Source organism: Stegostoma tigrinum, chromosome 27 (assembly GCF_030684315.1).
Source record: "Stegostoma tigrinum isolate sSteTig4 chromosome 27, sSteTig4.hap1, whole genome shotgun sequence".
NCBI classification, from domain to species: Eukaryota; Metazoa; Chordata; class Chondrichthyes; order Orectolobiformes; family Stegostomatidae; genus Stegostoma; species Stegostoma tigrinum.
Window position 1 is genome coordinate 31,892,347 of NC_081380.1, and position 14,098 is coordinate 31,906,444.

The 14,098-nt window shown below is 42.6% G+C and overlaps 1 protein-coding gene across 1 annotated transcript in view; it reads right to left on the minus strand.

The window, feature by feature from the left end:
* The window catches only part of nufip2 (nuclear FMR1 interacting protein 2), a 32,352-nt gene extending 18,904 nt beyond the window's left edge, over positions 1-13,448 (minus strand). The window contains exons 1-2 of the mRNA XM_048557053.2: positions 13,259-13,448; positions 3,638-5,350 (exon numbers count right to left, since the gene is read on the minus strand). Coding sequence (XP_048413010.1) covers positions 3,638-5,350; positions 13,259-13,409 — 1,864 coding nt within the window. The 5' untranslated portion in view covers positions 13,410-13,448. The remainder of the gene's footprint in view (positions 1-3,637; positions 5,351-13,258) is intronic.
* Positions 13,449-14,098: the final 650 nt, after the last annotated feature.

Here is a 14,098-nt window from a genome sequence, read left to right on the forward strand (position 1 = left end):
TGTGATCTGACCACATTCCCCTTTCAAGCTCAATTCTTTGTATTTGATCCCAGGGAGAAACTCTCGAGGTCATTAGCTGCATGCTTTCAAATTCCCAAAATTCAGCTGTAGGCATTAATCCATCATACATCAACTCTCCACCATGTTTAACCCCCGTAATACTCATTTTTACTCTTTGGTAAGAAATGGGCATAATCATTCACCGTTAGCCACTTAAGATCATTGTTGGGCACATCTAGAACTTTAAGGATCATCCAAAAGGATAAAAATATGTTGCTTGTCATTTTACATTCTTCCCGCAACTTTCTCTAGTTCTGAATTTGGATCTGTAGTTTCTCTGTCAGGATTAATCTTGATGATGTGAACCGCCTGACTCACCGTAGCTGGTTCCCAGACAAAGTACTGACCGCTCGATTTCCCTTTCTGGCTCATGTTACCCAATTAAGCTCACTCCAATTATGCCGATCAAATTTATTGTTAACGAATGCAAAGAAAACCCCTGGATTCCTCAGTCCTTAGAGGATCAGTTCTACACCATTCCCTCAACTCCTTTAACAGCTGGTCAGCTCCTAGATCCTTGTCTATCTCTAGGTGAACTTTTTTGAATCTCTCCAAATAGATTCCCTTTGACATAGTTGACTGTGAAATTCTGTTTCAATACCTGGCACCAAGCTGGGTGGGATTCACCTTCCTTGTTCTATCCTCCTCTCTTCTGTCACAGCAGAGATTCAGCTGTTGCAGTTTTCCTTTTCACTGCTACATGGACACTTATACATTAAGATCGCCTGATGTCATCTCCATAACACCATTCATGCCAGAACTATGCTGCTGCCAAAATCCTCTCAACATGGCTTTAATAGCCGTTAGGCTAGTCTAACCTCCTCAGATTCAGTCATTCAAAACTCTACTGTATCTTAATACACTTCTTTTTGGCTTCTGGTCAAACAATGTCTGAATTTTAGAACCTTCACCCCTATTTTCAAATACCTCCAATATCTCTAATTTTCTTCAATCCTACAGTCCTTACAGATCATTGCATTCTTCTAATTCTCGTCTCTTGAATGTACCATAATGCAACAATTTCGCTTAGAGACAACAGTACTTTCAGCTACCTAGGTCAGAAGCTGTGAAACTCCCTTTCTATTTCGCACTACATTTTCTTGCTTTGAGACAGAGGATTTAAATCCGGACCAAACTTCTTGACAAATACTGTGCGATGGTCAATACTCATTTCTAACTGTCAAATTACCTTGGAATGTTTAATTACATTAAAAAGGTTCAAAACCACACAACATGTAGCTTAGTCACAAACTCAGTCACAAGCACAGATTTGTTTTGTACAACTGTATTAAAAAATAAATGGTGCAAGTTATGGATCAAAACTGCAACTCAAAGATTGCACCGACTTACTGATCCGACCCCACCACCCATGCTATTTTTCCATCCCCACCCTTGTCTGCCTTCTGGGGAGACCACTCTCTCCACGACTTCCTTGTCCGCTCCACACTCCCCTCCAACCCCATCACACCCGGCACCTTCCCCTGCAACCGCAGCAAGTGCTACACTTACCCCCACACCTTCTCCTTCACCCCTATCCCAGGCCCCAAGATGACATTCCACATTAAGCAGAGGTTCACCTGCACATCTGCCAATGTGGTATATTGTATACACTGCACCCAGTGTGGCTTCCTCTACATTAGGGAAACCAAGCGAGGCTTAGGGACCGCTTTGCAGAACACCTCTGCTCGGTTCGGAACAAACAACTGCACCTCCCAGTCGCAAACCATTTCAACGCCCCACCCCTCCCATTCCTCAGACGACATGTCCATCATGGGCCTCCTGCAGTGCCACAATGATGCCACCCGAAGGTTGCAGGAACAGCAACTCATATTCCGCTTGGGAACCCTGCAGCCCAATGGTATCGATGTGGACTTCACAAGCTTCAAAATCTCCCCTTCCCCTACTGCATCACACAACCAGCCCAGCTCATCCCCTCCCCCCACTGCATCCCAAAACCAGCCCAGCCTGCCTGTCTCTGCTTCCCTAACCTGTTCTTCCCCTCACCCATCCCTTCCTCCCACCTCAAGCCGCACCTTCATTTCCTACCTACCACATCATCCCGCCTCCTTGACCTGTTCATCTTCCCTGGACTGACCTATCCCCTCCCCTATACTCTCCTCTCTTGTTTTCTACCTATCTTGTTTTCTCTCCATCTTCGGTCCGCCTCCCCCTCTCTCCCTATTTATTCCAGAACTCTCTCCCCATCCCCCCCCTCTGATGAAGGGTCTAGGCCCGAAACGTCAGCTGTGTTCATCCAGCTCCACACTTTGTTATCTTGGATTCTCCAGCATCTGCAGTTCCCATTATTACTGATTTCATTAGGAGGGTTACAAGAACGACATTTAGTCTATAATCGTCAGGTAAAGCAAGGACAGGGAACAGTTTTTTGATTGTTACCATGTTTCCCTGCTGGCAACAAGCATAGAGAATGTGAAGGGTCAGGTTCAAGTGTTACACTCCAAACAGGCAAAAAAAAACTTGGTTTGCATTTCAAAATCACCACTATGAGAGCTATTAAATTGCTGCCAGGAATAAAATACATGCTTGGTGGCAGGGAACAAACTTTTTAAGGTTGAAAGATATGTGCAATATCTTGTTCAGACAATTAAATTTGGCCAATAAAACCTTCCATCATATTCTTCTACAAACTTCCCAGATATTCATCCAGACTCAAGTTGGAGAATTCATTTTTGGAAACAGAAACACCTGAATAAACCCATTTCTAAAACTGGTGCCTAACTGCTTTAACTTAAGGTTGTATTAATCCATTTACTGCAGCAGTGCTAGATGTGCATATACTCTAATTATAAAGTGTTCAAGGCCTGGCAAATCAAGGCTGAACAGCAGGCTTGGACAAAATCACCTTGACCTGTTCCTTGGGCATTCCATACATTATGATTAGCAATGTCAAAAATAAATTAGTTAAAGCCAAATCAAATGAAACTAAAACCAGAATTTAAATGGTGGAAGAGGATAGGAGAGTAAAATGACTAAGTTACTGGAGAATGAATCCAGAAGCATGGGTTCAAAGTACAGCAAAAGGACAGGAGAAATTTTATTCAGGTGATTAAATACACAGAATAAAAACAAAGGGTGTCATAACCTGATCTCATCAAAAAAAATGGTGACTTCATACACAGCACTGCAGATGACTCAACTGTCCTCTGGAATAACCTTGTAGGTCACAATTATATTGAAATTAACTCACCACCACTTCAATGCTGGCCTTGTCAAAATCCTAACTCTTGTGCAGTTTCCGCAATGTTAGAAATAATTTAGATAAAAGCAAAATCAATTCAAAGCAAACAATTTAAAATGGTATAAGAATTATCTTCCAGCCGAGTAAGTTACCAAGATCATTACAGCTACATATGTAATCGGACTAGCCAAATACCCAATCACATCATAGTCGTGCCAAAAAACTTGAAATTCACGCTGTAAGAGGATAATTTTTGCCAAGAATGAATGTTCAAAGCTCAGTAAGCTTAGGAGAAATCCTGTTAATGTTGTGATCCGGAAAGTGGATGTATTGTAAAAATCCAATTTCATGTGTGTGCAACCTCCATTAAAATATTACCTTTAGTGTGATACATAACAGCAGATTTCAAGTCAAATGACCCAAAGCTGTCTTTTCTGTCAAAGCCTCTGTGGTACCTTGGGTGTTCTTTGGCTGATGGCACCAAAGCATTGGTAGAAGAGGCTTGTTGTGGTGTTTCACTCCCAAAGTCTTTTGGGACAAAAACTATTGCACTTTGGCTTGTAGCAGCCATCTTTTGCAGTTCACTAACATGTGGTTCCATAGGCAAGGCCATGCCCTCAGCAGAAACACCAGCAGCCACTGTGGCAGTCTTCATGACACTGCTGAGAACCTGAGGGCTAGTCCGTTTGTCTAATTCATAAGCCTTTGGAAACACAGGAATTTCAGATCCTGTTGAAAGCAGTTCAGCACCCTGTGAAACCAAAGAGGCAGCACATTCAGTTTGAAACGTAACCTCTGGAGGTGGGTTGTCCACAGATCTTGCGGTGGCCAGCTCAGGACCAGCACTTGGCTCATTTATAAAAGATAATCCCCATTGGTTCTGGAAAATATCCCCCAGGTTTTGTTGAGTTGTCTGTGATGGCAGTTCCACCGGCTTCGTGCTAGGAAGCACAGATTGCATATTTGAAGGGTAGAAAAAGAGACCCTGCTTTCTTTGTTCCATGGCCATTGGGTCTGAGCCATCAGGGGACACAGAGGTCTCACTCCCAGATGAGGCAGGCACTACAGTATTAGCAGCAGTAACTGTCTGGACTCCTGAAACAGCAATATGCCCATCAGTCACTCCTGAAGCCAAACCATTAGAGAAGCTAGATGAGGTGACAGCTTTCACAGCAGACATGGGAACCTGTGACAAACGACCTAAAGCTTGTGCCTGAGTGTCCACAGCCAATGACTGATTTGAGGGTGATTTGTTGAGGTTCTCTTTAACTTTACTTGCATAACTAATCTTGGGAACAATTTTTGCACTACTGTTGTCCACTGGGAAGACTGGAGGTGGTTTAAATAGTGTCCAAGAGTCTTCCTTTGAAGTTACAGATGCTGACTTTGATTTAGGCCGGTCTTCAAATTTTTTACCACCACTAGGTTTCCCATCAGAGTTCTTTCGTTGAGTTTCACTAGTTCCCACCTTCGCTCGAGCTGTGACTGGACTAACTGCTGAGAGTTCATACCTACCACTGGGCTTAGCATTTTCTAGACGACTCGTCTTTTGCTCAGATACCTCATGTTTGGCATTCTCAAGATCCAATTTTGGGGGACTTGGGTTCCCCTCGTGCTGCATGATTTTGTCTTGAAATAAATTTAAGTTCTCAATACTTTTGTCACTATTCCTCCTGCCTTTACGTTTCTTCGGTGTGGTATAACCACTCTCAGATCCACTACCATCATTGTCTGCTGAATTCTTGACAGAAAATCCATTTGTAATGTACCCAGAGCTGCTAGTTATAACACCGTTGAGAAATGACAATGCCTCCTTCTTTTCAATTGATCTGCTATCCCTAGACTTATTGTCAAAGACTTTGTCATTCTTTTTGTCCATACTGTTTTTGTGATTATAATTCTTTGTTTTATTACCCACTCGGCTATAGGCAATAGTTTTTGTTGTGTGCCTGGGGTTGAAGTTAGTGTCTAAAAACTGCTTCCTGCCATTAGGTGCACTGGAAGAAATCAAATTTACGTCTTCAGCTTCCTGGCTTGCTGCAAGTTCAACCTCGTCTTCTGATCCAGCATCACCATTTAATTCTTCAAAACCTGAAATGAGAAAAGGTTAGACCTTAATTTTTGTTTTAAATTAAGTTGCAGTTGCAAAATTTTACATCAAGAACTCTAGGCAATTAAGGCCACAAGTTAATGTTTGACAAATATTTCTACATGGCAGCTTTGTGATAGAGAACACTGTCAATAGCACGGGTTCAATTCCTGCATGGTTATACTCTAAGTGCCTATTGCTGATACGGAGGAAGCTCAGCAATATGAATTTGGAGATAGAAAGATGTAAAAGTAGTTGGACCTCGATTGAAATCAGGAAGTTTGCTGTTTGAATATCGACCCTTTATCTCCAGCATGATCAGCTTGGATCAGTGGTGGTAGTGCTATCATTGATGTTACATGTTCAAATCATGCTGAAATTTTAGTGCTGCACTAGCCGATCACTGATTCTCATGGTACAAAACTCTGGTGCGGCTGCACTTGGAGTATTGTGTACAGTTCTGGTCACCGCATTATAAGAAGGATGCGGAAGCTTTGGAAAGGGTGCAGAGGAGATTTACTAGAATGTTGCCTGGTATGGAGGGAAGGTCTTACAAGGAAAGGCTGAGGGACTTGAGGCTGTTTTCATTAGATAGAAGGCGGTTGAGAGGTGACTTAATTGAAACATATAAAATAATCAAAAGGTTAGATAGGGTGGATAGGGAGAGCCTTTTTCCTAGGATGGTGACGGCAAGCACGAGGGGGCATAGCTTTAAATTGAGGGGTGAAAGATATAGGACAGATGTCAGAGGTAGTTTCTTTACTCAGAGAGTAGTAAGGGAATGGAACGTTTTGCCTGCAGCAGTAGTAGATTCACCAACTTTAGGTACATTTAAGTCGTCATTGGATAAGCATATGGACGTACATGGAATAGTGTAGGTTAGAAGGGCTTCAGATTGGTATGACAGGTCGGCACAACGAGGGCGGAAGGGCCTGTACTGTGCTGTAATGTTCTATGTAACTGTTGTGCACGCAGAAACTACACTTCAGAAATAATTAAATTCGCAGTGAAACGTTTTAAAAGATCCGAAGAGGCAGGTACATTATATGAACTAAAATCCTATTTCCTCAATTAATTTTTCATTAAAAGAGAACAGGCTTATTAGTTCAGTTTGGGACTTCATGTACTTTTCTAAAAAGAATTTAAATAATAGAAAACTTAAGAAAATGGAATGCAATCTAGTAATGAAGAATCTAGATCCTTCACAATGGAATATTTAAGCCAAACATACAAATGATCATTTCAATACATAGTGTAAGAATCCCCATTAACCAATCTTTTCACCTATGGATGAGCACACTGGAATCACAGGTTAGGCATACTCTACTATATTGTCCAAGGGTTGCAATGCTCATGCTATCCAAATTAATTTTACAGGGGAATGCAACTATTTGTACATGCAAGCTTTCAGCATACAATTTAGCAGTCTTATTCAGAGTCAACATAATTGGGATTAGGAAAAGTTTAATCAAACAGCAAAAGGATTCTCTAGTCATTTTGGGCCCAATGGAGACTGCCTTTTCATTCAAAATACTTCTCAACTTTAGATGTTATAACTTCCAGTCTGAGACAGTCAGGTACTGTTCAAAATCTAGCACCGTAAGTAAACTCTGACACACTTTTAGTTATTAGTTTGTTCCCACTTGCCGTCAACAGATCTTCATCTCACTCAGCAGCTTCAGACTCTGATGAATTTCTGAGTGAGTACTACAGGTTCTCCAGGGAGTGGAGTACATAATGAAGAATGCAACTTTAAAAAAAGATTGCGACACTAATAGCTGCGGTTTGGTCAGAACATGCAAGTTTCATGAGTTCGTCCCTACTTAAAATCTGTTGTGCACAACAGCACGTGAAACACAGGATACATATTTTCCCTTTTCATCAAGCAATTGATCAAGTACAGTGCAAACTGGTTGTTGAACGAAGCTCTCTCTCTGCCACATTAGCGTGCCTTCCATGGAAAGTAAAGGTTGGCATGGTACTTATGACTTAGAGACCCCATATTAGGCCATACACTGAAAATAAGCAGGTATGTTAAGTTATATGCACAATCAGCCATGGCCTCCACAGTGATCTAATACATGATCATTGTTCTTCATTTCTTCTATTTAAATTATCTATTTGTGTGCAGAGTAATCAAGCATGAAAACTTAAAAATGGACCAAATCTCTTGATATTAGCAGCAGCACATGTTTTGTGAAGTCAGCAACTGATGCAGGAATGAGTCTGGATAGCTCAGTCTGTACAGCGCCAGATTTTTTAAATCGGCGGGGCAGCAGGTTGGCTCAATGATGAGCACTGCTGCCTCACAGTGCCAGGGACCCAGGTTCAATTCCAGCTTTGGTGACAGCGTAGAGTCTGCATATTCTCCCAGGGTCTGAGAGAATTTCTTCTGGGTGCTCCAGTTTCCTCCACAGTCCAAAGTGTGCAGCTTAGATGGATTAGTTGTGCTGAATTGCCTGGTCGGGTTCAGAGATTTGAATGTGCTTCATTGTCACGTGCATTCAAAATGAGTGTAAAGCATGTACTGTCGTTCGTACATAAGCGTTTTTCACAGGATAAAATTAGAAAAAGATAACTCAATGGAGAGTCCAACTTTTCCTTCTCCACTGCTACAGCATACTGCTGTTAAGAGTCCTGCTCCAGGCTTCCCAGGTCATGCCATGCCACAGAGAAAGCACCCTGCTTCAGGCTACACCAGCTCACACCACGCCACTGAGCACACGTCCTGCTTTGGACTACACCAGCCCACGGCATGCTGCTGAGACAGTATCCCATTCTCGGCTAAACCAGCTCACACCATGCCACCAAGAGGGTGTCCTGCTTCAGGCTACACCAGCCCATGCCACGTCACCTAGCGTGCTCCCGGCTTTCAAGCTCTCACCATGCTGAAAGGAGAGTCACACTCTAGGTTTCACAGGCTGATTGATCATCTTTGCAGCCATGCGGTGCTCAAACTGCCATCGCAGCTCCAGAGCCCACTGAAGCCACCTCCTGCTGAAGAGCTCTTTATCAGGCACATTTGATGGCAAAAGAAAAGAAAAGGGTAGAGGGCAAAACAAAAATGCAGACAAAAGGACAATTTCTCGCACAGGAGCCTGAATGCTGCCTACTCAGCCACCATGGAGAATGTACAGGCCAGGTTGGTTAAGCGTGGTAAACATGGGATTATGGAGATAGAGTCGGATGCTCTTCAGAGGGTTAGTGCAGACTGAAAAGATGGGCTAAATAGCTTCTACTTGTACAGTAGGGGTTGTATGAATCTTCGACTTAGTACTTAAAGATTCTCTGGTGCTACTTCCTTGAACAAAAAAAGTGAAAGCATGCAATAGCATGTAAATAAAACAGGCTGGAAACTTAACTATGACGCATTAAACTGGTGGTGCAATTACAATGTAATACAAACCTCTGCTCTGGAGAGTCATATCAGACTCAAAACTAACTATATTTCTCTATCCACAGAAGCTTCCAGACCATTTGATTGTGTTTCAAATTTCCAGCATCCAAACTATTCTGTTTTTATTCACCAAGATCAAACACTTTTTTGCTAATCCAATTTCATCAAATTACTTTACTACATGTCTACCAGTACAGGAAATTTAACCCATCACAAAACTTTTCAGAAGCAACAGACAATGGAACTACTTTATCAAAAGCAAGCGGACAGCAAGTCGCTATGCGGCATAAAGATAATGCTTGTCATTTCACAACAGTTAAAATTATTTAAGATTAACTATTACGAATGACTTAATTTCCAAAGTGATCCATATTGGGAAAGTTCAGACAGCTGCCCAAGGCTGGATTGAAACCCAGGTTTCTGGCACCGTAAAAGTAATCAATTTCTTTTGGATGCTATTTAAAATCACCCAACAAAATCATCGTGCAACTTTGAAGCATTTTATTTATTAAACTTTCATCTACCTTGCGGCACTGTGATACTGTCCCTACCCCTGGACCAAGAAATTCAGGTTCTAGCCATGCCTGCTCCTTGGATGTAATTACGTCTCGGAACAGGATGATTAGAGAAATAATTTAAAAATCCATTTTCATGAAACTATGCACCTGTACCCCCTGTTCTCTGTTTGACAACACAGAGGGCCAAAATGCAAAACATCACATTTACCTAAATTAAACTCCATCTACCACACCTCAGCCCATTGGCCCATATGATCAAGGTACCGTTGTACTTGGATAATCTTCTTCACTGTCAACTACATGCCTATTTTGGTGCCATCTGCAAACTTACTAACCATACTTCATATAGAGTAAATAGCCAAGGTTTTTTCCTAGGATAGGGGAGTTCAAAACTAGAGGGCATAGGTTTACGGTAAGAGGGGAAAGATTTAAAAAGTACCTGAAGAGTAGATTCTTCATCCATGGAACAAACGTCCAGAGAAAAATTATGGAGGCAGGTATGATTACAACATTTAAAAGGCATTTAGATAGGCATATGAATAGGAATGGTTGAGGAATGGGCCAAATGCTGGCAAATGGGACTAGGTCAGATTGGAACTTCTGGTTGGCATGGACAAGTTGGACCAAAGAGACTGTTGGAGCTGTATGACTCTGTTGGACCTATAATGTAATATGAAATTGAGATGCTCCACAAGTGAATTATGAAAGCCTCAAAAAAAAGCAAATCATGGTTCAAATAACCTTTAAAAAAGGCAAAATAAGCTAAATGATTTACAAAAAAGAAATTCAGCAGTGGAAAACTGAACAAACACATTCTATTTCAAGAAAATGTTGTACTTCAGTTGTGCAATTTTATTCAAGTAAAGCTATTACTGCAATAAAAGTGCCACTTCAAGGCAAGTACAGAGCAAACTTCAAGCAGCAGCATTGATATGAAACAATTTTTTTCCAGAATTTCACCAGAAATTTCTCTGGGCTCTTTCCTGCCCTGAATAAACTCATATCCAATTCAGAGCAGCTCAAGAGTTATTTAACGCAAGTGAAGAACTATCATGATTTTACTCACCCAATGACATAGAATTAGAGAAGTTCAAAAAGTGGTGCAAATAAACAAGATGCAGTTGATTTTATTTTTAAGCCAAACAATCAAATAAAGAGGCAAAAGCAGCATTTTTATCTATACTTTGATGTTTTAGTTCTGGACAAATGCCCAGATGCCCAAATTAAAATTTGCACTTCAATAACATCTGAAACAAAAGTAAGTGACCAAGACTGCTTCACAACACAATATATTAAATTCCCACACTAAGACAAAGATGGCCAATAGCTTAGCCAAAAAGATATTGACGCTTAAATCCAGAGGACCAAAAGAAAGGCAGAGATACTTACAAAGTTCTAGAGCTGAGCCTTGGCAAGCAAGGATGAAGTTATTACAATCAGAAGACTCAGGAAGCCAGATGTTTGAGTGGTAGGGTTGCAGAGGCAGATTTGAAAGCATGGTTGCAAATAATAGATTGATCAGGAGCCAAACAGCAGGTTAGCAGGGGAAGGATCTACAGGACTTGGTACATGGGCAAAGTTTTGGATTATTTTCAAATTCATAAAGGGTAGAGCATGGAAGACCAACCAGGATTACCCAAGGTAGCATAGGGGTCAAAAAACATGGATAAGGGTTTCAGCAACATTAAGCTGAGATAAAGTGCCCTTGTCTCAGCCACGTTCAAAAACATTCAAGACAACAACATAAAGAAACCTACACGTTTACAATAGTAGCATGTCCTGATTCACTTGTGGTTGATTTGATTCCAGTACATCAAGAAAATTGTTAACAAAATATATTTTGTGGTCTTTAATTAATTTCAGAACCATCTCAATGAACTCCTACATAAAGCAGAGTCCTGAAACCGAACTTCTAAATTGACAGTCATTGCTCATATGCAGGATACTATGCAGCATTGATATGGAACAATTTTTGAGCTTAAGCCATAAAACCATTTGGAAAGGAATAGCAAAGTTTTGAACAAATATATTTACAGCTGAACAACACCTAATTTAAAGGAACAGAAAGGGGATTATTTGCCTATTTACACAAATTTAAAAATTATGATTTTGAAATTCACACTGATGGAACAAACTCAATATCATTGTCAAAGCTAAGAGATTACTTTCATAAATTGCAGCAACAGCAAGCCCCACATAGATGGAAGACCTCTTTTCACACAGGCTAATTATAATAATGGCAAATACCTAACTAGATATAAACAGTTCAACAATTAATAGTAAGTGCTTAAATAAAAGTTTCTTCACGATACCACCAATCCCTTGGATCTCCTTCGCAAGTGTTTGAAATTAAGACAATGTTCTGTGCAAATTATTATAGTGGACATGCTGGATATCTTGAAGGCTAATTTAAAGTTTAATTATTTAATTCCATATTTTCCAGCATTCAAACATTTATGATAAACTACAGATTTGGAATACTTCTTACATCACTGGATACTCAATTTCACATATTTTTGAAAGTACACCCATACACACAACATACTGCAAGCATATTTAAACCCAGCTTGTAAGAAGTACTAGTTCAACCTTACACTTAATGACAAACATATGACTGATCTAGACATTTAATTCAATGCATCTAAAGACACAAAAACGTACTAAAGATTTCTGAAATCAAAGCTATTCGATCCTTAACGTAAATCAAACAAGTTACATCAGGTTATTTTGTCAATGCTACGCTTTCTGCCTGTCTTTTGCGTAAGGGCTCTTTTACCTGGAGTAGTCCCTGGCAAGGCCCAAAGATGCTGTTGATATACTGTAACATTTGTCCTAAAATTAAGTATTTGCGATAATTTAAGGTTTTCAAAGTGTTCGATAATCCCGCTTGTAACTGGACCCCTCATCGACTTTCCCACGTTGCAAAGTCTATACTGCACCTGCCAAATAATGGACCCTTCCAAAAAAAATCACGAATACATATTTTCCTTCAATAGCGGGCGTGGGGTGGGGGAAGACAGCAAATTGTGTAAGCAATGTTTCGCTTTATGAAACCAACCCTGATTGAGAAAGGAGCGGGGCGGGGGGGGTGGTTAAGGAAAGAGATGAAGCATCGAGAAGAATCTGGAAGACATTAACCGTCGAGGACGAGATTACCCTTGAAGTCAAGAAGAAAAACGTGGGGTGGGGAAAAGGGAAAGAAAAGTCTAACGCTGGAGCGGATAAATAGACGAGGCGAGGAAGGGGCCGCTAGCAACACTCCCTGTCTTTCCCGGTTAATACTCATGTGTGCGCGCGCACGCAGGAGAGTGGGATAACTATTTATAAAGATCTTTTTTCTTTTCTTTAAAAAGCTCAGCAACAATGCAACCTCCTCCCGTTTGCGTGACGTACATCAGGGTGGTGGGGGGCTGTTGTTTAAAACGTTGACCATCCAACTCCAAGGGGAGGCAGAGAGACACACGGAGTGAGTGTGTGTGGGTCTCCTCCAACATGGCGGACAGGAAATGGCAGCTGAAGAACATTCCAGTGAGCCGGCATCATCATCATCGCCGCCACCAACACTACCACCATCACCACCATCCACAGGCCGGGGCCTGCGGCCTGCCCGCCCCGACTCACGCCGGCAGAAATAGAGCAAAAGACCGCCAACCGTCTCCCCTCTCCCCCAGCGGCACCGCGCCTCATTCCCTCAGAAAAGAGGCTGTGAGTGAAGGAGGAGGTGGAAGGAAAGACGAGACAGACGGCGACACGGTTACCAAGAAGAGGCGGAGGAGGTGGTGGTGGTGGTGGGAATATTAGATCCGGCACGGCCTTCAGGGGCCTAAAGAGTGTAACTGAAGCCACCAAGGTCACCACGATCCGCGGCTGCAAACCTACACCCCCTCCCACCCCCGCAGCCCCCACCACCATCATCAACCGACATTTTTTTTACGTAACCTCTCCCCGTCAATAACATTTACACCGGTTGATAAGATCTTCGGTTGCGCTCTCACCTGCTTTCTTCTTCTTTTTCTTCGTTTTCTGACCGTCTGAGACATCGCTTACTTTGGTGATTAGGTCGCCGGCGGCCTGCTGCTGTTGGGCGTCTCCATTGGTGAGAGGAGCGGGAGCTGAGGGCTGCTCGCGGCCGCACTTTTCGTCCATTGAACGAGGGGGTGGGTGTGGGGGCGGGGGGGGGGAAGAGAGAGGGAGAGGGAGAGACAGACAGGCAGACGGGGAGGTGGCACTGCGCCTGCGTCCTGCGTTTACCCGACTGGCGGCAGCTGATTCGACACACCCGGGCCTGATCTGCTGCTCCTCCTCCAACTGTTTCTTTCCCCTACTCCTTTCGCTGGTCTCTGCCCCTCACCGCACGCGTCGCGCTCTACTCCGAACGGCACATTCGACACGGACCTGCTTCCTCCACCACCCCCCCACACCTCGCGTGGCGAACACAAGACCCAATTGTCTGATGAGTTGGCGCGAGGGGCTGACGTGACGCGAGGGGCTGAACGGCCTCTTCCTTTTCCACCCCCGTCAGTTGAAGGGTCACTGAACTGGAAACGTTAGCTCGGCCTCCCTCGGCACAGGTCGGTGCTTGACTTTGTTGAGAAATGGATAGAATAGCTCTTTACCGTCGGCGGACAATTTCTAGGGTTTTGTATTTTTTTTGCGCCTCGGCCGACAATTGCTTTTCTCTTTTGTCTTTCCGCGCTTTTTCTCCTTTTTAAAAAAGAAAATAAAACCGCAGACGCTGGAAATCAGTGACAAACTCTCGGCTTCCGAAGCAGGACCACTGCACCCGAAACGTTAACTCTTGATTTCTGTCCACAGGTGCTGCTGTGACCGCAGAG